This window comes from Crocuta crocuta, unplaced genomic scaffold (genome assembly GCF_008692635.1).
Source record: "Crocuta crocuta isolate KB4526 unplaced genomic scaffold, BGI_CrCroc_1.0 scaffold55, whole genome shotgun sequence".
Classification (NCBI taxonomy): Eukaryota; Metazoa; Chordata; class Mammalia; order Carnivora; family Hyaenidae; genus Crocuta; species Crocuta crocuta.
Window position 1 is genome coordinate 6,562,636 of NW_027530512.1, and position 26,784 is coordinate 6,589,419.

The 26,784-nt window shown below is 38.0% G+C and overlaps 1 protein-coding gene across 1 annotated transcript in view; it reads left to right on the forward strand.

Moving 5' to 3' along the window:
• The window catches only part of KCNH5 (potassium voltage-gated channel subfamily H member 5), a 308,389-nt gene that overhangs the window by 242,320 nt on the left and 39,285 nt on the right, over positions 1-26,784 (forward strand). Inside the window, exon 10 of the mRNA XM_077767083.1 lies at positions 5,594-5,790. Within this exon, the coding sequence (XP_077623209.1) occupies positions 5,594-5,790 (197 nt within the window). The remainder of the gene's footprint in view (positions 1-5,593; positions 5,791-26,784) is intronic.

A 26,784-nucleotide genomic window follows, 5' to 3' on the forward strand; every position in this document is an offset into this window, starting at 1 on the left:
AGTGATGTTTTTAGTATATAAGAATTATTTGCTTCTCTAAAAGTGTCTTCAGGTTTTTATCCATTATAATTTTTGAAAACAATGACTTTGGATATCAATCACCAAAGACTGGAAAGCATCAATTCTAAATGTTTTAAAAGATTCCATTTTAGTACACTTACATAATTTCTTAATTTTAATACTCACCATCTTGTTCTTTTTGTTTTAAGCCTTTAAAACATTACTAGATGACAGCTGCTATTGGTAATAGTCAAAGTCCATTAAAAATCGCATAATTCCAAAACTCATAGTGTTATTCATTTATAAATGAATATTTTTATGCATATGTATTCATAATAAAGTTTATGAGCCTACTGCAATAAGCAATCAGAGTGCAGGGCTGACTAATGATAAAAGTGAATACTTGGATTAGGTCCATTCTATAGAAGAATCATCAGGTAGAGCCATCACTACACCCTATGGGGAATGACCTACATTTCAAAGGCTGTATTTTTAGGGATTCATTGGCTATATTAGATAGCTATACTTACTGATAAATAACTGAGATAATTTTTATGCATTTGTTTTATCCATTTCATTAACTCACCAGATAATGTGTTTCAAATTTTTTTAAAAAGCTCTGGCTGTAAAACCAGCACCTAAGGGGATCATAATCCCCAAATATACCATGGTCTGTATTACTCCTTTAATTATGTTGTTACTTGTGATCTCTGTTTTGTCTTTACATTTTCCAGTTTCATAGTCTCTGAATCTTTAATTCGCTCCTGTTTTATAGTCCTGTTTCCCGTGGTTTAGAAGTGAAATACTTCATAAGACTTGATGCAAAGAACTGACAAAATATAAATAGGCCAAACAACAACTTTCATGTTGAGTGTGAACTTTTCTACTAATTTTAGGGCTTTGGGGGAAGGTTAGTTTTCTCAAGCTCTAAAATGTTTATAGCTGAGACTACTTGCACCCAGTGAGAGCTGACCTAAAAACTAGCATCAAATACCCTATAGCCATGAAGATGAACAGAAGGCCCCAGCTCTGAAATTGTGCAGCTATTGGATATTCCATGCATGACCCCATGTCTCTACAACCTGTGATTTCTGCAGATTACTCGATGTAAATATGCATAATATTCCTTGGAGAAGAACATTATTCAACTCTCCTAGGAGAAGAACATTAGTCAACTCTCCTATGAATGGCAAATTAATTAATTGATTTATAAGACACATCTTCCAGAAGTGCCATAAAAGTTTATTGTGAATTACGTGACTATAAATTGATATAGATAACTGGATAAAGCAAACACAGTTTAAAGTGATTGATTAGATCAATATCCAATTGATATATTGTGTATCCTAATGGAAATTCTATGTTATAAAACAATTAGTATTGCTTATTATGCAATGTGAGTTCCGATGCTGGGAGCAGAATTAGCCACATTTATTAGCTCTGCCATGCTTCTCTAAACTTCTTGTAAGGGGAAGAGCAGGGGCTAAGTTTTACTTTGCTTGAATCATTTGGGATTTGGAGTTGAGGCACTAGATTTTAAAGTCTTTTTTTTCTTTTTTGGACATTTGACATAGAAAAATATTATCTTGAAAATATAATTTGATGATTTTTAGTTGACTTACTATAGAGTTACAGATGTAGAGAAACCTTAAACATTAGTTTTTGTTCATCTTGCTTGCTCTAGGGTCAAAGGAATAGGTGTTGATTCAGGTAGTTGAATAACTTGATCAGGCCACACCATTTACAGAAAGAGCCTCACATCTAACTTGAATCTCTTATGTACCAATTTATACTTCTGTGTCTTTCTTCTCTCTCCTTTTTCCATTTACAATCCCCCCCCCCCAAAAAAAAAATATCAGTTCAGCTTTTCAACTGCTGTAGGCATTGAGGTTAACAAGATTGGAAAAACCAGAGAAAATTCCCTGCCCTCATGAGTTTATATTCTAGCTTAATTCTATTCTTTCCACATCACAGGGTTTTTATTTATCCATGATCTGAAAAAGATAAATAATGTAAGTTTAAAATTTTTGATGAAAATATGGTAAGACTTTTAACTTCAGCAGTTAGATAAAATGTATAACAAACATTTGAATTCCTCCACAATTAAGAATGGTCTAGGGGCACCTGGGTGGCTTAAGTCAGCTAGCTAAGCATCCAACTTCAGCTCAGGTCATGATCTCACAGTTGGTAAGTTTGAGCCCCATGTCAGGCTTTCTGGTGTCAGCGCAGAGCCCACTTCAGATCCTCTCCCTCTCTCTCTGCCCCTACCTGTTCTCTTTCTCAAAAATAAATAAAAATTTTTTAAAAAATGGTCTGTACTGGCAAGGAGAAATTCATCTATATACGGCATATCTTTTACATATTAATGAAGTACTTCTCAATCAATGAATATTCATCTATTCGGTAGATGTACATATTTTATTAATTCAGTTTTATTAAAATGTGTAAGGAAATACATCTGTGAAAGTAGCTTGCTATTCTTAAATGAAAATTAGGCAGATTCATTAGAGAAAAATTTGGAAAACATAAAGTAGAAGAAGAAAAAAATAAACATTATTTGAAGCCAATCGCTATAATTATTTAAATACATTTTCTTCTAGTCTTGTATCCCTTTGGGCTTTTTCTTAATGTTTGCTTATTTTTATTTTTGAGAGAGACAGAGTACAAGCAGAGAGAGAGAGAGGGAAAGACAGAATCCCAAGCAGGCTCTGAGCTGTCAGTGCAGAGCCCGATGTGCGCAAACTATGAGATCATGACCGTCACCGAAATCAAGAGTCAGATGCTTAACTGACTGAGCCACCTAGGTGCTTTCCTTTTGGCTTTTAACACTATTTTAATTTCAGCGGTTAATTTATCAATTAATAATAACATGTACTATATAGAATAACATAGAATTAAAAATACAGTATACTTAGGTTCTGTCATGAGTATTTTAAGAAAATAAAAAGTACTTTTAATTGATAATTGCTTTAGTCTGGGGGTCTCAATTTCATTGTTATGTACTTTATTGTAGTTGTAACCAAAATTATATTACACTTTGTATCTTTATTTTTTCATTTAGTATTACAAGGTAAGCATTTTTGCATATTATTCTAAGACAGCTTTAATTCTATGTGAATTGATGCTTGATATATAAATAGGTAGCTTTTCATAGTTGGATATTTTATTTATGTATTTGTTTGTTCTACCAATCTGGGGTTAATTGATTCCTTATTACACATATTAGTCCTAAATCTTGATTGGTTCCTGGAAGTAAAATTATTGAGTCAAAGAGATTGATAATCATTCTAGTTACTGCACATGAAAGTAAGATATTTGAAGAGTACTGAGCACTTATAAATACGTCAGAGGCCGTATTGTAAGTGATAATTTGAGAAAGGGTCACAGAAATAAATCAGAAAGAAATAGAATCCTTTTCTGTCTTTTCAAGGAAAAATCTAGTATAGAGAGTATTACAGTGATGATAGAGTGAAAGGAACAAGAGGTACATCAAAGCAGCCTTTTAAAAGCCCTGTTATTGTCATAGCACCAGGGGCTATGATAATATAATAGCTGTTGATTCTGATAAACAAAAGCTCTTCTTTTTTTTTAATATCACATAGCATTTCTTCTTATTATTTTTTTTCTTACAAATAGTTGATTGTCAAGTTGGTTTCCATATAACACCCAGTGCTCATCCCCATAAGTGCCCCCCNGCTCTTCTGATTAAAAAATAATATATGGAAACTATAAGACAAAATAAAACCCATCCATTATCCATAAGGCAGAGAGAACCTACTATTTTGGTGCACTTTTTTGTGTATATGTGTGTGTTTTTCAGGGAGGAGAGGATAGAGCGCATAAAATGAAATCATAGTATATGCCTTTGTTATTTTACATAACGTGAACATTTTTTTGTCACTGGTTTTCAATTTATGATATTTGGGTGCTGCATAATATTCCTTTATTATTTTAATTGAAGCATAATTAACATACAGCATTATATCAATTTTAAGTGTACAAGATAATGATTCCACATTTCCATACATTACTCAGTGCTCATTTGATGAACATTTTTATAATTAACTGTGGTACTTTTTATAATGCAATTAGAATAAATACTTGTTTATAATTGGAATTACTTGTTTAAGATTTAGAGAATGCCACTTAAAGATATCTGAAATTCATCTGTGCAAGTGGAGTTAGGGTTTATTTTTTAAATTTCTGTACCTAAAGTCTCCCTTAGGTCATGTATAATGCTGTATAAACCCAGAGACTTACTTTGGGTTGCAGGTCTCTAAATAACCTTCCTTAGACTAATGTAAGGTGATTAGGCAGCTGAGTTGTGTCACTAACTAAAAGAAATTTTTGGAGGGTCTGGAAACCAATGCTTAAGATTAATTAAGTGTCCATTATGGGTTATCTTATGCTGATCATATGATTACATGGTAGTTTAAACCACTTTCTCAATATATGCATGTTTTCTCTTTCTATCTTGGAGTGCCTCATGGTTCTCTAAGGATTTCCAAACTGCCTGTGTGGACAAAAATGTGCAATCTCATTCACTCAACCTCTCTCTCTCTCTCTCTCTCCCCCCCCCCCCCCCTTGTTTCTCTGGTTACATATTATCTCTTCTCTCTGGTAGTCTCCCTGGCCTGAAGTGTTGTAAGATGTTTTCTTCTTCTTCTTGTCACTTCTGACTTTAGTCTTTGTGATTAAAGTAGAAATTAATTCATTTCTGTTGTTAGAATATAGAAAGCATGCCTTTGGCCCAGTGCCTTAACTTCTGAGTCTTCCTTGTCCCCATCTTGCTTGGGCAACTGAGTACTCTTGATTGGAGATGGTGAACTGTGGAGTTCAGCCCACCAGTGGATGGTGCTCTGAAGTGAAGAGTTGATTTCTGTGTGATTTCCAGAATTTTAGAAAGATAGCCACATTTTACTGCAGTATAGCACTCTTTAGAGAACTGTTGATAGCTTAACAAATCTGCGTCTCCATGTTTTCCCAACTCAGCTCCTTAGGCTCTGTAGTTGTGGATGGGGAGCCCAGGGGGCTGGGCCATGAGGCCCTGTGTAAAGTTTGGATCAGGGAAGACGGAAAGGCATCCTTGGGGGAATAAGCATGGCCAAGACTGCCTGGAGCACAAGGCTTAGTTGCTGAATAATGTATGTTTAATATATGTCCAATCAGTTCCTGATTTATAAAGACTGTAACAGTAGATCCTTATATATTGCATTTGACTGTCATCTCTACAGAAGAAGCAGAAGAGAGGATGAAACTAAAAGGTCCCCTTTGCTCCTTCTAGTGAGAATGGGAAAAGTTATGATGGCAGAAGATGATGAAACTATTTGTTAAAATGAGATTTTTGTCTTCTCTGTTGCATTTCATTTATTCATACCACTCCAGATTTCTATCAAGAACTTCATTCAGGGTGATGTTACTTTACATATTGTATGGAAGTGTTGTACATTGTTATATGTATCTGGATGGGGTTATATACTCAACCTTTAAATTATGCTACTATATCAATACCATATATGAAACTGAATACAAAAAGTGATTAGGATAAAAATGAGTATAGATACTTGAATACATATCTTATACCATTTTCTAGGGAAAGGTGATGTATTTGGAGACATCTTCTGGAAGGAAACCACCCTTGCTCACGCGTGTGCCAATGTCCGAGCACTGACATACTGTGACCTCCACATCATCAAGCGAGAAGCCTTGCTCAAAGTCCTGGACTTCTACACAGCTTTTGCAAACTCATTCTCAAGAAATCTCACTCTTACCTGCAATCTACGGAAACGGGTATGTTGTGTGCATCCACTTCCCCTTATTCATATCGATAGGGTTAACATGTCATGCTCTATTAGCTGAGGTGTGGAAAAGGTATTTCACTTTGCGCTTGTACATTCTCATTGATTTGAAGTGAATTTTCTTTCCCTTTCTTTACATTTTGTTTCCTTTTTAAGGGGAGGAGGGAGGAAACCCTGAGTATGTGGCTAAAGACTTGAATCTTTATAATTTAAAAGTAAAACAAAAGGCAGAGTTGAGGAGAAACAAGCATGCTGTACTATAATATAATTCGTTCTTGGAGTTTATGATAACTGCGATAAAAATAACATCAGTGCCTCTTACTATATTATGTGGATTTTTTTTTAAGTTGGTAAGGTTAATCAAACTGAATGTTTATTTTATATTCCTGACTCTATTTAAACACCCTTTCTCATTTAATGGTCAATTCATAAATCTCATTACCTGTGAATTCTTTCAAAGCACAGTATCTTAAAAAATAATTAGCCACACTGACACATCCTACAAATTGGTGTGGCAATCCTTAACTTTGCACTGCTGCTGCAAATACAGTCTTTGTGGCCATTTTCTTTTTTATTGATGACTGTGACACAAATTTAATTAGCATAAAGAAATCTCCTAGCTATGATTTATAGGTCATTGGACATTGGCTAGGGCCCTTTTATCGCCAAGAATGAAATACACATTTGGATAGCTGCACTTAAGGAATTTCATCTAAAATAAATGCCTGTCTATGGTGCAGTATTTTGAAATAACAAGCCTTCCCTCCCATTTCCCCCTTAAATAGAACTTTCTCTTTATTTAACATGGAGGAGAAAAATCAAGCCACGAGATAAATCAGCATCTCTACGGCAGGGGCACAGAAATGAACGTAAGCAAATCAGTAGAGTTCCCTGCTTGGGGCTCTAAGAGGGGACAGGGCTGCCTGAGTCCTCTTCCTCCTAGCTGTGACACAACACTGGGTCTACATTTGAATAATATTTTCTGTTTATATTTTTGCTAACAAATGGGTATTGAGCACTCACAACCTCCATGACAAAACGTAAGGAGTTGTTGCAAGCCTGAGGACTAAATAGAATCCCAGTGCTTAAGGAGCTTATAGCCGAGTATGACTATTATATGAAACACAAATATGTGAAACACAGGTTTGTACACATAATTGAAAGTGAAGATAGTGACGAATGTGGAACGGGGTGCCAAATATGAACTAAATGTGAAACTTTCTTGCTTATTTATAAGGGAGCGTAGAGTCTCTTTTAAGCAGAAATAAGTCTTCTTTGGTCCATGCTCTGCCTTCCCCAATGACAAATTCCTTGTCTGCAAAGCGGTCCATTTTATATTTGAAACTCTCATATCTTTTTAAGTCTTCTCCAGTATAACTTTTGCCAGTTTTGGAATCTTCCCACACACCACGAGATCACCAAAACCCCTATCCATTATCGTTATGGTCCTCAGGACAGATCTTATTTGTCACTGTCCACCTCAAAGCATGTTGTTTACACAGTACCTCATCTGATGTTTGTAATATTCCTGTGAAAAAAAGGACCATTATTTTCCCTTCAAAACACATGGGGAAACTCAGGCCAAGAGGGATTTATTAAAAAATTTTATTATTATTATTATTATTTTTACAAATAGTTTATTGTCAAATTAGTTTCCACATAACACCCAGTGCTCATCCCCACAAGTGCCCTCCTCCATGCCCAACCCCCCTCCCCCCGCATTCATCAGTCCTCAGTTTTTTTCAGCATTCAAGAGTCTCTCNCTGCTTTCTCCTCTAGGGTGTTGATAGTTTCCTGTCTCATGTTCAGGTCCTTTAACAGAGGGATTAATATCAAATAACCAGCTGATATATTTGTAGTGCATGGTCTCAGAGAGGGATAATTAAGACAGCTCACCAGTAGAAAATAAATTTTGGTTCTCTAAAATGAGTTCATCACAAAGCTGTATCACCTCTTTTTTTTTCTGTTTCACATATCTGAGCATATGTACACCACATGCACACACACACCCACAGACTGTTATGACTGCTGAGTGCACACCTGTGTGACTACCTCCCCTAGGAAGAGAGCTAGAGACAGAAAACTGTGTGTGTGTATTCTAATCGGACGTGGGGGTGGTGTTCCCGCCTCTGCAGGTACTGGCACCCAAGTTACATCAAATGGCTTCTTCCCTTTATACTTTGTTACCTGTTACAACCTGTGTCTTTTTTTTTTTTTTTAAATAATTCCAGCCCTTCTTCAGTTGATGGATGGTCTCAATAACTTGGCAAAGTGTGGGGAGAGGTGTGTTGTCAGTGTCACTTTGTTCTCAGAAAAAATTTTTTTTCCTCAGGGTGCCTGGGTGGCTCAGTTGGTCAAGCATCTGAGTCTTGATTTTGGCTCAGGTCATGACCTTATGGTTTAGTTCTTAGGTTCCAGCCCCGACACGGGCTCTATGCTTACAGGACGGAGCCTATTGGAGATTCTCTTTCTCCCACTCTCTTTGCCTCTCCAAAACTCGTGCTCTCTCTCTCAAAAATAATCTTAAAACTTTTTAAAAGTATTCTTATAAAAATAACTGAGAAAATATCCTCCAGTGACTCATGAGAATATCATTTTCAGAGTTTGTTTTATAGCCATGCCCTTCAACACACTTTATATATAATAATTGATCTTATGAAATTTCAGTAACTCACAGATGAGGCACCGTGATTTTCATTTCATTGAAGAAAAAGCTGAGGTTCTGGCAAAAGGGACAGCTAGTTACCAATAAATTAAGGGTCAGTGTCTGGATTTGAATCCATCCCTGTCTGATTCTAAAACCCATCTCTTTAAATGATACCGTGTTGCTTTGGCTGGTCAAAATACTTATATATTTTTTTCCACAACAATATTCCACAGATACATAGTTTCTCATTCCTCAGTCACTTTCACTTCATTCCCCACAAAGCTATTAATAAAAGGGTATATANGTCTCTTTAAATGATACCATGTTGCTTTGGCTGGTCAAAATACTTGATATATTTTTTTCCACAACAATATTCCACAGATACATAGTTTCTCATTCCTCAGTCACTTTCACTTCATTCCCCACAAAGCTATTAATAAAAGGGTATATATTTTTAAGGAGGCTCCACAACCAGTTTGGAGTCCAACATGGGGTTTGAACTCATGACCCTGAGATCAAGACCTGAGCTGAGATGAAGAGTTGGACACTTAACCGGCTGAGCCACTCAGGTGGACCTAATAAAAGGGTATTTTGTTCTTATTGCTAATATTGCAAGCATTCTTGCATTGAATATTTTTTGTGGATTGCACATTTGTTAATTGCATGATCAGAACTATGTCCATAGTATGCTATTGTTATCCCATAGCTATCATAACCATAATTTAAGGGCATATCTCTAGTGAGTTAGGGGAGTGGATTTGGAACCCAGATTTTCAACCATCACAGATTACAGCTCTGGCCACATGAGCACATGTGGTGGTTCAGTGGAGAGGTCTGTATAGTGTGTGGCTCTTGGTGATCACAATAGTCGGGGGGGAGTATCAGTGCTTTTGTTGCTTGTCCCCATCTCTGTTATGGGAAAAGAAGATATTTGTTATGCCAACATAGATCCTGCTAACCATCCTTAAGCTCCTCTCTATATAAATTGTAGGTCTAGAACTGGTAATTTCATCCATCAACTGGAGCAGGAGTTGGACAACTTTGATAAGGATCAGTCAGTAAATATTTTAGGATTTGAGGGCCACAGAATCTCTGTCTCAGTGACTCAGGCTTGCCACTGTGGTGTGAAAGCGGCTCTCTTAGCTTAGGATGCCATAACAAAATACCGTACACTTAAACAACAGGAGTTTACTCCCACAGTTCTTGAGGCCAAGAAGTTCAAGATCAAGATGCGGAGCCCAGCTGGGTACCCCAGTAAGGGCACTTTTCTTCCTGGCTTGCAGACCTCTGCCTTCACTATGTCCTCACATGGATGTGAGTAAGGGACAGAGAAAGGAAGCAAAAGAGAGAGAGAGAGAAAGAGAGAGAGAGAGAAAAAAAGAAAGAGAGAGAGAGAGAAAGAGAGAGAGAGAGAGAAAGAAAAGAAAGAAAGAAAAGAGAGAGAGAGAAAGAAAGAAAGAAAAGAAAGAGAAAGAAAGAAAAGTTCTCTATCTAATGCCTCTTATTAAGGCGAAATTCTCATCATGAGGACCTCACCTTCATGGCCTCATCTAAGCTGAATTAGCTCCCCAAAACCTCTTCTTGAAGTATCATATTAGGGGATTAGGACTTCAAGGTACAAGTTCGGGGAGATACAGTTCAGTTCACAACAGCAGCCAAAGATAGTATGTAAATTAGTGAGCATAGTTGTGCTTTAGCAAAATTTTACCATACAAACAGGTAGCTTCCACGGGCCATAGTGTGTCAATTGCTGGGAAGGACAATGAGAATGCAAATACAATTCTCTCCCTTCGTATTAGAAAACAGATACACTGCTTGCCGCTCAGAGGTTATCATGAAATAGAAAATACCATACACGAGAGGTGGCTGCAGAAAGAGGTCAGTAAGATGAATGAGTGAGGCAAGGCTCCCATGGCTGTTGAGACCAGTGTTCATACCATCTCTAAAAGGGGTGGGAGCTACTCAGTCTGGTTACACACTGCCTTGGTAGAACGCCAGCCCGGTGTTGGTTGGTCTGCTTATTATTTTTTCCCCAGAGAAGCCAGATGTACAATTTTTACACAAAATCACGTTAGGTTGGTAACTAATTTGCTTTGCATTTTTTATACAATATGGTCAAACAAAGTGAGTCTGCTTGCTCTCGGTCCAAATGTTTGTGAACGAAATGGAATGAGTTTGTGAACTGTTTTTTTTTTTTTTTAAATATTTTTTATTTATTTCTAGGAGAGAGAGAGAGACAGCGTGAGCCAGGAAGGGTCAGAGAGAGAGGTAGACACAGACTCTGAAACAGGCTCCAGGCTCTGAGCTGGCAGTCAGCACAGAGCGCGACGCGGGGCTCGAACCCACGAACCGCGAGATCATGACCTAAGCGAAAGTCGGACGCTTAACCGACTAAGCCACCCAGGCGCCCCGAGTTTGTGAGCTCTTGATCTCAGGATAGCAGAAGTCTGAAATTTTACCTGAAGCCTATAAATTTGGATAAGGAAAATTATTACATCTTTATTTTCTAAGTGAAATTTAGCTTTTCCTTCAATTATAAAGGTTGGTAATATGCTACAGTATTATTAGTATTATCAAATAGTATTCTTTACCAAAAGAAATTATAGATATTTTCATATTATATTGTATTTGTTGAAGTGCTGAGGCTCAACACTACTTAATAATTATGAAAGTTATTGTAGGCCTACGCCTAAGATCAGGTTATTGCATTAATAAAAAAGCACAGATGACTATTTTGTGAATTATTTTTTTAATATTTTGATAACTGGACCTCTTTTTTTTTAATATTTTTATTTATTTTTAGGAGAGAGAGAGAGAGACAGCGTGAGCAGGGGAGGGTCAGAGAGAGAGGGAGTCACAGACTGAAACAGGCTCCAGGCTCTGAGCTGGCAGTCAGCACGGAGCCCGACGCGGGGCTCCAACCCACGAACCTCGAGATCGTGACCTGAGCGAAAGTCGGACGCTTAACTGACTAAGCCACCCAGGCGCCCCGATAACTGGACCTTAATATAATGTTTTTTGTTTTATTTTCAATTCTATATATTTTATTTTGTGCATTTAAAGCAATTTTTCTGAATTGGGGCCTGTTTCACAGGCTTCCCTAGACTGCTGTGGGTCGAGAATCCCCACAGATAGTCAAAAACTGAGTTACGTTGAACAAAAGGACTGGTTGGTGTATTTTTTTTCCAATAATATGAAAACAATTCCATAGCTTTCAGTAAGTTTAAACATATTCAGAAAAGGCATGGAGAGCAACAACAGAAGGTTAGCTCCCTTGCGGACTTAGTTATGTATTTATGTACTTAATTAAGTGAAGCTACAATTTCCTGGAGTGACTAAATGGTGTTTGTTAATTTCTTTTTTAATGTTTATTTATTTCTGAGAGAGAGAAAGCACAAGCAAGGCAGGGGCAGAAAGAGGGGGACAGAGATCTAAAGTGGGCTCTATGCCGATAGCAGTGAATCTGACGTAGGGCTCGAACTCATGAACTGATGATGACCTAAGCCGAAGTCAGGCACTCAACTGACTGAGCCACCTGGTTCCCCAAACAAAATGGTGTTTATTGACCCTCAGGTACAGGTTGAAAAAGCAAGCAGCACACCCAGCACAGGTGATATCTAAGTTGTAAAGGATTTTAATCAGACTGTTTAAGTAATTAGTGCATTTCTGCTCATTCTGCCTAGTTGTGATGCAATGAAGTTTACGGTTTGTGTAAAAAGAGTTAATGTAGCAGGTGTGACTGCTATGCTTTGCAAGACCTGCTTATAAACCGGGCTCTTGGCTGGCATCTGGGAACTTGGGTTTCGGGAGGGTTCCCGCCAGGGTAATGGGTGAGAGTGGCTCACTGCGCCTACTCTGTTTATTCAAACAGTGTGGTCTGTGCTAAACATTTACTTATAGCCACATTAAGTGTGGCTAGGATTTTGAGTTATTTCTAAACATTACCTTCACTTTTAAGCTAGCATGCACATGTTTTCCTCCAGATTGACTATTTAGGTGAGTAAGGAGTTTTATTTGCTATTTTTGGTACCTCTTCTGATAACAACCTCTGACAAAATGTGGCACAGAGAGTATTGGCTGGATCAGTATATATCAATATGCATCCATCACGCCCCTGCTGCATACCTAGGCAGTCATGGAGATAAAAGACCCAGGGCCTGCTCTCTACGGGCCTGCTGTCTACCAAGAGTGAAACAAATCCTAACAAAGCCTGATAAATGCTATGACAGGATCACATTCAGGGTACAGAGTGTGTGGGGGGTCATAGAGGAGGTGAATCCAACTCATCCCAGGGAAAGACACAGGGAGGGATTCCAGGAAGTGGTGAGGACGCTGGTGTTAGGATTTCATTTCATTTAGTTTCGTTTCGTTTTGTTTCATTTCGTTTCATTTCATTTCATTTCATTTCATTTCATTTCATATTTCATTTCATTTCATTCCAGTTGTGACTGTTCATTCCTATTTATTTATATATTTATTTATAGAGCATGAACAGGAGAGGGGCAGTGAGAGAATCTCAAGTAGGCTCCATAGCTCAGCACAGAGTCTGCCTTGGGGCTCAATCTCACCACCGTGAGATCATGACCTGAGCCAAAATCAAGAGTTGGATGCTTAACTGACTGAGCCAACCAGGTGCCCCAGGATTTCATTTTAAACAGAATAATATTCGAGAGGAAGTAACGAGCTTGCAGATCACCTAGTCCAATTTATTTTCTTTATAGATGAGAAAACTGAGACCCAGGGAATTAAGTGACTTGCTCAGGTTTGCTTACCAAGTAAGCATCAGGGCTGGGATGGGAATCCAAGTCCTTTAAATTCCATGCTGGTGATATTCTTACTAGTTAGCCTAGCTTAAAAGCCTTGTGTAGAAGATTGTAAATAAAATGCAATACTTGACTGTTCATTTTTAACAGGGAAAAAGGAAGGTGGATGGCATGAGTTTGCCTGTGATTATAGACTGATTTTAGTGATTTTCAACCATGATTAGGGATAAAACTAACAACTAAGGAGCTGAAAAACCAGGCTAGAGGCAGTGTTCAGAGTTGTGAACAGGATTCCTGGTCTCAGTATGAGCCAACGTGTGTGGTGTGGCCACAGCGGGTATGCCACCTGTGTTGTGAAGGGTCTCATTTTTAGTAAAAGCCTCTAACCTATGATTTATCAGTATTGTTCAAGAAGTGTTGCTGAATGTGGCAAAATACCGCTTTGCTGATAACACTATGTTTCTACTATACTCTCTGCTATCTTGTCAGTACTTTTAAGAATTATAGTGGCTGCCACCCCAGTTAGTATAAGCACATGTAAAAAAGGAAATTCCTCACATTAAACAAAACTCCTATTTTTTACACCATTGTATTTTAAGTTACTTTCTTAAGAGTTGAGTACTTTCACATTAGAAGTTATGGAAAAAATATTGACAAATTTACTGCCAAAAGTGACATTTATTAGTACTAAAAATGTTTGTTGACTAAAAAGGGAGAAGAGGGAGAGGAAGGAAGAAAGATTGGAATAAAGAAATAACAGAAAAATAGGTATTTCCATATAGATTTGGGGAAGTCTGAGACCTGACTGACAGCAGGAAACAGGAGGGAATGAGCTGGTACCAAGAACAATTCTTTGTTAGGAATGAGAACTAAGATAACTGTGTGGTCAGTTCCAAAAAATCAAATGAAAAGATTGCTAACTGAAATTTGAAAAGAAAGCAAAATAGTTAAGACTGAATAAACTTAAAATTGTGTAATAAACTGGGGTTCCCTTTTAAAAACCATATCTATGGGACATCTGGGTGGTTCAGTGGTTAAGCAACTGACTCTTAATTTTGGATCAGATCATAATCTCATGGTTCATGAGTTTGAGTCCCACATCAGGCTCCACACTATAACAGTGTAGAGTCTGCTTGGGGTTCTCTCTCTCTCTCTCTCTCTCTCTCTCTCTCTCTCCGACCCTCCCATGTGCTCTCTTTTTTTAATTTTTTAATGTTTTTTATTTATTTCTGAGAGAGAGAGAGAAACAGTGTGAGCAGGGGAGGGAGAGAGGGAGACACAGAATCCGAAACAGGCTCCAGGCTCTGAGCTAGTTGTCAGCACTGAGCCTGAAGCAGGGCTCGAACCCACGAACCATGAGATCATGGCCTGAACCAAAGTCAGACGCTCAACCGACTGATCCAGGCAGGTGCCTCCCATGTGCTCTATTTCAAAATAAATAAATAAATAAACTTAATAAAAAATTGTTTAAATACCATATCTATTATGTTAATGAGTATAAACCCCTCTTCTGGCTCCAGGTTGAGTGGTCATGGCCAGAGAACTAATGTGTCTTTTCATTCCATGGTTGTGCTGAATTTACTGCTGGTGTCATGAAAATTTTGAAGCCACATGGCTCTAGAGAAAATGTTTCTAGTACATCTACTATTATGATAGAGTGGATCTCTTTGGACATTGATCAAAAGTGATGCCAAACTGGGGCGCCTGGGTGGCTCAGTCGGTTAAGCCACTCTGTCCCTCCCTTGCTTTCTCTCTCTCTCTCAAAAATAAATAAACTTTAAACAAATTTCTTATAAAGTGATACCAACCTGACACTTGCCCTTAGTTATGTCTCAAAGAAATGCCTCTGTTGTTGCCTTGGAGACCCACCTTGCTCCTAGTTTATGTTCCTTTTTACTGAATATCTGCATAGCTCTTAGTTCAGACACAAGCTAATCTAAGACTTGTTAATATTAATTTATCCCTTGTATTATCTGTTCAGAATGCCATAACAAAATAACACAGACTGGATGGGTAAATTGAAATGTATTGTCTGACAGTCTTTAGGCTAGAAGTTTAAGACCAAAGTGTCAACAAGGTTGGTGTCTGATGAGAGTTCTGTCCTTGGGATGCAGAGGGTGGCCTTCTTGCTGTGTGCTTATATGGTCTTTCCTCCGTGAAGGAAGTTTCTGTTGTCTCTTAATTCTGTTGGATCAGAGCCCCAACCTTATGACTTCATTGAACCATGATTGTTTCTTTAGAGGCCCCATCTCTACATACAGCCATACTGGGGGTTAGAGCTTAGACATATGATTTGGGAGGAGGACACAACAAGCCTCTTTTTAAAAAAAAATTAAATGTGAAGGAGTAACTGTGAGAAATATTCTACAGTCAAAACTTACAGCTGAGATAGGTCTGTATTACTGGGGATATGCATTGGCATAAACATTCAGTATTGGCTTCTGTAACTTCTCAGCAGTACATAATTATCAATACTAACAAAATGTTCTTGCTCTCCTACAATCATTTAATAAAGGATTCCCATTTAAATTTAGAAAAATTTCCCCCAAGAATGATGAATACAAATTGTAAATTGGAAAAACAGAACATAAAAATACTTATTCCTTTCCCCCATACAATCAGGATCCTTTGCCCCAGATGGCAGTGTTCTTAAGTAGAAAGTAATAGAAGGAAACCTGCCATTTTATGGGTGGCTATAGCACCAATCCTGTATTTTAATATTACAGTAGAAAGAAATCGTGGGTTAGGGTCACTCTTGCATTAGCACAGGCCCAGAACTCAGTAACTGTTTTTCTTTCCAAAAAGCATTCTTATCCTGGTGAATCCAGTGACACGGAATGTACTTATTTCTTTGAGCAATGAAGCATCTCTATAACAATTACCTTTTATAGATGGAAAACGGACTAGATTTGGATACTGAACAGGCTTTCAGTACTTGCTTGGTGTACATATATTGCAGACTACTTGTATTTCAGGGGTCAGTACTGGCATTTTTGAAGAAGTAGTCTAGGATTATGAGAAGGGGAATTCCAACTCCACTACTTTCTTTTCCCCCTTTCTCCCACCCTGATACATCAGCTAACGAAATATGGGAATACATTCATTCCATATGCCTACAGGTTTTTTATCCAATTAAAAAGGTATCACTAACACACCATTCACACTTGGAAAAGAGGATAATATGGGTCTCCAGAAAACTCTGAAGTATTCCATAGAATCTGTGCCTCTCTCACAGCACTGATTGTGGTACTTGGGTTTCCTATTTACACGTTTGTTTTTTCAATTAAACAATGAGCTCCTTAAAGTAGGTATTTTTCTGTAATCTCTTTAGTGCCAATGACCAGAATTGTGCCTGCTGTGTAACTGAATGAGTGAATGAACAAAAAGTGAGTCTGATATACTTGCCAGCACAATTTTTATCATCACTGACTAGAATAATCCCTGTCATCCAGAAAAACAAATGATACCCTTGACAATTTTACCCTGTTATGAAATAGGAGAATGAAAAGGACCATTACGAAGTAGTGTTAAATCACAATTAGAGTTAACTTCCAGCTGCAGTTTCTAATAAGCATTTATGCCTGCGGAGTCCACACAGTACAGCCATCTCTCTAGCACTTTCAGAAGACAGCAATGTTGACATCACTATCATGTGAATTAAGATCAGATCACCTGATGCCAGGAGCTGTGCTTGTCAGAACAGTGACTTCATCTCATTCAAAAGGACTTTAAAGAACAAACTTTTTTTCCTCCTAGTTTCCTTTGTAGTATCTGCATACACCCTTGAATCTGAGAGCTATTATCATTTTCACTATGATAGCTGATCATCAGGATCGCAATGCACGTGAACTGCGAGAAAAACTGGCAGTACCCTGTTTACGTGTTGCTGCAGCTTGTAGAACTTTCACTTCCAAACTCCTGTAGCCCTCTGCCTTGCCGTTTACATACCATGGAACTTGTCTCGTTTGGGCTTCAAATCAACACTGTAGGGAAGTGAGCCCAGAGAGGTGAGGTGACTTGCTTGAGGCCACACAGCTGACCGCTGCTCTGAAGTTCGAGCCTCTAGTATCTCAGCTTCAGGCTGGCACTTGCTCCGCTGATGGTGGTTGAAAGAGGCAGACTTTCAGCAATTCCAGAAGTTTATGGTATGCATTTAGAGGAAGCGGAGACTTAATTATGCAGTCTTTTGATTCCTTAAGCTGCTTCTATTTAGGGCTCTCTTGATCTGCTTCCAGACAGAATAAAAACTTTTCCACATTTAGCTAACAGGACATAGGTTCACAGATCCCTCACTTTTCAGCAATACCTCTAGAGGAGCTATTTAAGGAGTATTTCTCAAGTTTCAGAGTGGGGGCTGACTTCAATAACACACCAACATACTTGAAGGGAGATTATACTGTTTGATAGCTCCCCTTTTCAAAACTAGAGTTTATTTTTGTTGCAAGAAAATATATCTTCTAGTAATAAATGAGGGACATGAATAAGCCTTTAGTATAGGCACAAGAGTATTTAACTAACGTAAGAAATTATAAAATTATAATTTTATAAATTATTTTTCTTAAGAATCCTCAAAGTAGCCAACAGTTCACTTGAAACATTTGTTTTTATTTTAGGGCTGAATCCTGCCTTACAATAGTGCCTTTTTAGGGACGTCATAGAGGATACCAGACTGTTCATTTCCATGTGTCAATAGCCACTTCTTAATTCTCAACAATTAACATTTGATGAGAGGGCTCTGGAAGTACAGTGCTATATCATAACATCTTTATTTGTAGGAAAACCCTCCTTCTGAAGGAAATAAAGCAAGGATTTCTATTAATATTAAAACCAAGGGGCACCTGGGTGGCTCAGTTGATTAAGTGTCCGGCTTCAGCTCAGGTCATGATCTCTCGGCTCTTGGGGTCAAGTCCCGTGTCTGGCTCTTTGCTGACAGCTCGGCGCCTGGTGCCTGCTTTGGATTCTGTGTCTCCCTCTCCCTCTGCCCCTCCTGTGCTCACACTCTGTCTGTCTCTCTGCCTCTCAAAAATTAATAAACATTAAAGCAAATTAAAAATATATATATTAAGACAGAAATGTACATAATATTGGCTTCCCTAATTTCTTTATGTATTGATTTGAACTTTGAATATACACAATTTATCCTATACTAATTTCTTATTTATCTTTTTCCTTCTCTGTTATGGAAAAAGAAGTCAATGGATCACCTGTGATTGTATAGATAACATGTATGTAATATAAAATATATACTATATAGTAATAGATATGTATTTTACATACGTATATATATATATATAATGTTAACTTTAAATCTTTTTACAGATCTATATTTTAGTATATTTTTAGGCAGAGACCTTTTGGGGTGAGGTTCTTCCCCCAACCCCCAAGATAACATCTAAATTTGATGATACAGTTTGCCCTTATAGGGATTTCTTCCCTTCACTTTTTGAGCTTAATCCACTGACTCAGCTTCTTCTGTTCTCTGAGGAGCCTAAGAAAATCTTGAGCTCAATAGCTATGTATTCAAAAGGTTTCCGTGCTGATTCCAAGTAGCTTTGTAACATTTTACAACAGATTTTGAAAGGCTTTTGGTTATTCAGAGGAGGCGGTTTCAAGATGTTTACAATGAATTCAGAGAATTCAGACTATTGCCAAAGAAAGTAAAGTAAATACTGTATTAAAACATATCAATTTATGTAGAAAATGAAGCATTTTAGAGCATTATATACATTTTGAAAACAAAAGAAAATAGAGATCTGCTCTGTAGTCAGATTGAGTTCTTAATAGTTAACTATTATGACCAAAATAATACCTGTCTTCCATCTTCCTGAATGTCTGTTTTTTTTCCCCCATCTGAGAGGTGCATTTCATAGATTTTGAGATTCCAATCAAGTGATCTTTCCCCAAAGGAATCAAATCAGGTCATTCTACTAAATAATCAGAGACACTCAGATGACCCAGTGAGGCTATAGTACTTTCTCCCAGAGAAATTCATTCATTTTCTGCCTCTTCTTTCTGAATTAGGTTATACTTGATTTAACCCAACACTTTTGGAAGTTGACATTTGATTTCACTGGGGTTGGCTCTGTGTCCACCGTTGTATCCTTTAGAGAGTGTTGTCAATCTGCAGTTCAGCACAGGCTCCATCCCTTAGGAAACTCACAATCTGGAATGCACATTGCAAACTACAAGCTGGAACTGCTCATTTTGTGTGTAGGAAGCAGCCAAATTTCCCTAACAGCAGGGCACAGAGGTGATACTGGGCACTGGACCCTGGCCAGGAATTCACTTCCCTCTTTTACAGGTACTTTAGCAACTACTTTAAATGTGGTTGTAAATGGCATCATAATCCAAGCATGTGAAATGGGTAATATGTAACACAGGTCCTTTGAAAGTTAGTTTCCTGTGGCAGGAAGATACATACCCCATCTTGAGTGAGAAAATTAGTGTTTCCTAATGTTCAGGAATTCGGAGACCAGGATATCAGATGGCCTACTTAGCCATTATACAGTGCACTGTTGCACGGGGAAGGGCCTGTTGTGCCAGCAAAAAGCAAGCACAAGAGATCAGATCCAACCTACTGGATTTATGATTCCATAAAGTGAGGCTGACTGCCAGCTTGTGAATAGTAGCATATTCACACCTGATGGTCACCAAGTGGCTTGTTAGGGAAATCATCCACTAGGAAGACTTTCTCCACAGGCATTTGGAAGTGGGAGTGGTGGCGTGGAGCAAAGAGAAGTAGCAGGCAGGGCCTCTTTCCCTTTTTCCTAATGCAGCTGACTTCTCCCAAGAAGTCAGCAAAGTCAGCAAAGAAGGTCTTAACATGGATGGTCGCCCTGGTGAGGAAACCAGGAAAGCAGATTTGGATTTGGTAGCTTTGCCAAGGTGAAAAAGTCTCTGTTCTGGGGTTCGTAGGACATTGTACTTGGCACATGCCATTTAGAAGGGTGTTTGTAATTGTGAACCAGCAATTCTTTGGAGGTTGAAGACATTAATGAAGCTCAAACAATGAGACAGAGAGAGAGAGAACTTTAATAATTTAAAGAACCATCAGGACAAGTCTGTCAGCAAAGCAGACTTGTGACACATGTAATTATATGAGAATGTATCTGATTATTGACGGTAGGCTGTTTTATATACCAAACAGCATATAAGACATTTGAATTTCCAGGTTTGGATAAATTTTATAAAACAGATCAGTCTCTTTCTGGAAGCACAGTGCCCCCGTCTTTCCCATGGTCAAATATCCACCGCCCAGAAATAAATTTGCCATCAGTGCCATAGAACTTCTAATTACCCAAGCATTTTTTCCTTTTGTCCAAACCCCTTTCAGAAAAATCTGAGCAATTTAGGAAACTGCTACTTGCGATTTCAGAGAGTGGCCGGATTCAATAGCGAGGTGTGCTCTAGTGTGTCAAAGATGCAGCTGATTAATTTTGATTCAAGAAGATCAGAGATGCGTTTAATATCTCACCAAAATAAAATCGAACTACTGTGAGTGACTAGGGCTGGAGTAAAGACAAACCCTAACCACGCGTAGAGCAACAAACATGGTTATTTTAAATGGAGAGCAAGAGCAAAAGTATTCCTTTAGTGAGATATTTACAACATCATTAAAATATGGGACAGCGAAATCATCAAAACTTAGACAAATGGAAGACAAGTTGGGAAAAGCTATTTATGAAACTTGAATTGCTATTTTATAAAAGAAACTAATCAGTCACCCTATGCTGTGACTTTAGCTCCTTCTTCAAGGATCAGCTTTGTCCCTACTCTCTCCATTCACCGCCTGCTCTCCAGCTGCCCTGAATCTCTCCTTTCTCTGTACTCCTGTACCTCTCGCCACTGTATCATTTTTTTCAGTATTTACATACTTCAGTATGTTGCTTTGCAGGGTTATATGTATTGAATAGATGCCCTGTCTTCACACATTGATGGTTCAGCTATTAAAGATAGAGAAATGCCTACTATCCCATACCTCCACTTGCTCTTTGTACTTTAGCATTCCAGTAACATTTTGTTGATTAAATAACAATATTAGAGAGTTCACGGATTTAAAGCAATGTGTGCTGCTCCCCTTTCTAGTATTAGAGCCTGATACTCATGGAGGAGTATGTCTTGAGAGGAAAGTAGCAGGAAAAGAGGCATCTGCTTTATTTATTTTTTAATTCCAATAATTACTGGGATCCTTTTGAATGTAGATTTAAGAGAATTTGCAAAAATTATACTTTTGAGAAATTAGAAATTTCTTTGGGACATTTAACATAAAAAATTTAGAATTACCATTGGATTACTGTGAGCAAATATATCTTAATTGGTTAAAATGCATCCAAAAATAGTAAAGAGAAATGGCAATATTTGGGATTCTCCAGGAGGGACTTGAATTATTTCTTGGCTAGAATTAGATGTTCAGCTTAGAATAGATCTTTAGCTGTTTTGGTGAAGGGAAAAGGAGAAAGCATGTCCCAAACACATGGGTCTGTCGCTCTTAAACAACTGGAGGTAGGAGAAATCTGGGCCATAGATTTCACCCAATTCAGAAATAAAAGTGATCTTATTTACACCCATAGGCAAAGGGCATCTGTACTCTTTCCCAGGGAATGTTCCAACATATCTCTTTGCAAGGACTGGAAAGTTAGCTTTGGGTTCAAGTGTATGATTCTGTGCATGTGGGTTTACTCACTGGGCCTCTGTTTATGCATCTGTAAAATGAGATTAACAGTGGCCAATAAATATCCATGGAGTGCTTAAGTGCGAGGCACTTTTCTAAATGCAGAATATCTAGGAGTGAAGAAACCAGATATGTTCCCTGTCCCCATGGGGTTTAGGATCTAGTACGTACCTCACAGAGTTGTTGGATTAAGTGCATATAGACTATCCCACATGAGGTTTTAGTGGATGTTAGCAGTGATGATGGCAGTGATAACGGTGATGAAGATAGTGATAAGGACGTGTTTCATAAATGAAAGGTCCCCAAGATTCTCTCCCAAAATTCTAATGGGAAGAGAAGTTCAGTATAGTCTTGGTATTAGTTGAGACTGTCACTGGTTCTAAGAAAGTAAGAGATATAACAAAGTACCTCGATCTAATCTCTGTAGAAGCTAGAATCCCCCTCTTATAATAAAAACCCAGTATGTAATGGCAAGGAATTCCATATGCAGCAGCAAAATATGCTGAGAATTGCAGAAAGAAACTTTTCTACACTTGCCCAGAATAATGTTGAGTTTTCCCAAAGGAAATGCCTACTTTCTTCTGTTAACCCAAAAAAATACCTACCTCTACCCTCTTTCTAAACTCCACACATTCAGCATAACGTCTGTTAGGAGTAAACTCCGACCTGAGGTCTCTAACATTTGATGAAATTATTTGTTTAATGATACATATTAAGAAGACAGGCAGGGGTTGGAATGTCAAGTCCAGTTCTTGCCACTTTTTGCTCATGGATTGCATTTCTCTAACCTAGGTTAATAAGCAACGTCCATGCTCTGTTTTGTTGTGTGTGCTAAGATTAGCATTAGCCAATTTAATTTGACCTAAAAACTTGCACTTTAACTATAGGTTCTAAACTTATCCTAAATTATAACTATTGAGTTTGGCTGTCTGAGCTTTATGCTTTCCATTGAAATACTCCTCTCCATCTTGCCCCTGTGGCTATAGAAACAGTTATTTACGTAAATGTGNCTATAACTATTGAGTTTGGCTGTCTGAGCTTTCTGCTTTCCATTGAAATACTCCTCCCCATCTTGCCCCTGTGGCTATAGAAACAGTTATTTACGTAAATGTGTTTGCCTTAATGGGTGACACTCAGGGAAAGCATTGGGGAAAATGGGAAAAAAGCTTTCCAATCTGTGCTTAACATTAAACCAGTAGTTTTGTAAACCAAGAGCTAGGTCCATTGTTTTATTTAGAATCTGAAGCTAAATTTGCATTGAACTTTTAGAAGTGAAAGGCAACTACCTTTTCTTTCATAAAATTTTAATTTCACCTACTCTTAACATTAGGACATATCTGAAGGAGTTATTTAAAAAACAATACTTGTATGCATTCATCTCGTGAGAGAACACAATAAAGAAAGGCCACTGGTAGTGTGAAGAAAGAGAAATATTGCTTGAACAAGCTCATTCCACTAGTTAAATTTGTCAAAGAAAAGGTGAGCTAATGTAATTCCTTTTATAATATTCCCTGTAAGAAAAACTTACTCATTTTATTCATGTTTGACATTTCATAGTAACATTCATTTTTAATGAAAAATATTCCACAGGGTTATTAATTAAAGGGAATGCAAGAAGAGAGATCTGTCATTTAAAAAGAGAGCAACTCATGAATGAGAGGAAGTCTCCAGTCAAAACTGCAGCTCTGTGAACTTCCCTCAGGATTGCTGGCTGGCTGGGCACCCATGTGACCCTCCGCCTCTATCCTGGATGGCACCTGTGTCATCTGGGCATGGATGCTTTTGCATCAAAGCTTTGGTAAACTTGGAGTAATAGCCCCTTGAGCTTATTGCTTGACTCTTTGATTATGCTTCTTATTTTGGGTTCATTGTGCTCACCAAATTGTAAACTGCTTGAAGTAAAAGATTATGAATAATATAATGATAGCACCTAGAGGAGAATTTTGTGCTGTACGGTTCAAAAAAAAGTTTCACAGGAGAGTGAATCAATATTTGAGTGCCTCCTATTTACAGGAGGACTGAATATAGTTATTTTACATGGATTTATGTTCTCCTGGCATAAAGCATAACTGGAAGAAGGGGTTAAAGAGGCTAGTATTGTTTAATTTGTTGAAGATAAGTTAATACTATAAAAATATCTGGAATATAGCAAGGTCATGAGAAACTGTAACACATATTTTCCCTTTGATGAGTACATACTTCCCTCCCACCTTCTGGAACTTCCAGTCTTTCCTCTATCCTCACTCCCTACACCTTTGTCTCCACATAGCTCTCTGGGGCTTAGAAATAGCCACTCTTCTGCCAAGTCTGACATCTATCTTTTGGGGCATTGTGGAACTGCAAGGGATACAAGATAGAGTATCCTTATGTTCAGTCCATATTTGGAACCAACTGAGAGATCAAAATACGACTATTACTAAGAAAGCTGATGGGAATACATACCTTTAGGGCTTTATCAAGTGTACCTTATTGGCATATTAGCCCTGAGCCAAGACTATTCACCATCCCAGCACTGGTCTGGCTGGGGAACCTGCTCTGATATACTCATGCCTAAGTCCATAAGCCCAAATGCTCTATCTCTGTAGGAAGGACTCCTTACAAAGGGAAGAGGAAATGGACAGGCTCCACTTCTTTTTCCAACCTCACAAAGCAGAGGTATCACTCCTTTTCTGGGAAGAAGGAAGTGAAAGATGGAGGAAAATGTTAGGAATATTTGCCTTGTAGAAGTTCCTTTATTTGGATACATACTTATTCTCTCCCCTAGTGACTGCAAGTGGAATCACAGTACTTAGGAATCATTTATAGCATACAGGCATAACATACATATGCATAAAATGTGTAACATTTATAACATGTACAACTTATATATATATTTTTAACATGTATAAAATTTATAGCAGATATATAAACATAAAAATCCTATATATGTATATAACACAAATATTTTATAGTGTAATACATATATTACATGTTATATATGTGTATTTACACTCTAAAAGACCATTCAATCTCTACCAATGGAATTCCAGGCAAAGGGATTATGACCTGTAGCAAAGGGCTACAGGTAACATGGAGGAGATGCCATGTGGCCACGAACATTTGGGGGGATGATTTAAATCAGATCATACAGAAAAGTAAGGATTGTGGACTAAGTACACCAGAATCAGTTGGATGTTTTATCAGGTTGCAGATGCTTAGGTCCCACTTCAGACACTAAACCATAGTTAGCAGGTTTGGGGGGGTAAGGATTCACTCCAGGTGATTCACGTGAACAGCAGGATTGGAACACTATTGCCAAAGCAGCAACTGCCTGAACTTAAAGTATGTAGGGGGCTGTGATCAGCTTTTGTGATCACCTATTCACCCTTGAAGGGGAGAGAGAAAATGGCTCAGCTGCAAGGTGAATTATTTAGATTATGGATGAAGCTATCCTGAAAATAAGGGTGACTAGGGAAATAGCTGCTCTGTATGGAAATTGTGAATAGTCTGAAGCATGCAGCATTTTCTACCCAAAGACACCCAGCATTTACACCTGTGTTGCTACATATGAATCCATATGGGAGGCAGGGCTAGTGTTATCCAGTCAGTCTATCTTCTTATGAACCTCCCTGATGAATATCCTAGCCCCTAACCAATATTCAACTCCCAATCAGCCTTTATTCTGATGGTCTCTCTGGCCCCATGCCTCTAATCAAAGTCTCTCTTCCAAGGATTGTTTAAATGCAAATAAATAAAATATCCGTAATTTGTTCTCAGAATGTTTCAAACCAAATATCACATAGATTTTAAATTTATACTTGTTAAGAGAGCTGATGAACTCAGTACTTTTGAACACCCCATACAGTGTTAGATATCCTAAGGAAATACTGCTTTTGTTGCAAAGCCCATCTCAACTTAACACTGATTATAGGTTAAAGTTGCCTTTTCTACTATGACAACCCTTGTAACATGACAACAGCATGTTATTCTTTAGAAGTAGTGTGGCTGCTGTTCTGTCTGGGGCTGCACAGGCATGAAGATGTGGGGACAATGACATTTGGCAACTTTCCACTTCATGAGCTTGTGATCTACATAGACCAGCTGAGTAACCTGTCACTGACTTGATTTGCCACACAAGATAATTTCTATGCATTAAAAGCCTGTGGCTTTGACCTTCACTCTTGCAGGCAACTTGTATAATGTTAGTGTCCTACAGGGAAGCAAAGCGGTGAAGAACTCCCTCTGCTAGACTCCAGTCAAAACAACATGTAGTGACAAAGCCTAAATGGAAGAAGTGTGGATATGTTCTCAGAATTACCCTTTACATTCTCTCTGGTTTCTCTTCCCACTTTCATTCTTTGTCTCTTTCTTACACCTCCTGCCCAGAAGTCTTTTGAATTAGAGGTTGTTCCTGCTGTTTTAGCCATTTCAAATGAGAGGAAGTTTTCTCAGAGGCCTCTGAATGACTGATATGGTGAGTGATTGGCCATGGTTCCTGACCATAGTGTGAAGCCTGGTGCCAATTGCCAAGGAAGTGAGTTTTCATTTCGCTCTTCTACTTGTTATTTCAGAGTATATAAACTCATGTGGTTATGCTTTCTTTCCCAAAGATCTGGTCAAGATCTGAAAAGCTCTTTTTGTCATTTAATAATCCCAAACCGTAATAAGTTCTCTCTCTCTCTCTGTGTACACACACACACACACACACACACACACATTTTTTTTTAACTTGATTTAATGTCAGGAAGTTCATTGACGGTATTCTGAGACTATCTGTGAGAGTATGGGGAAAATTATTGAGTAGGAAGTAGAAAATCTAGATGTAAGTAACATTTCTTACTTCTTTCCTTGAGTGACCACCTTAACCTCTTGTGCCTCAATTTGATTATCTTTAAAATGAAATAATTATAACCTCTGACACTTTCA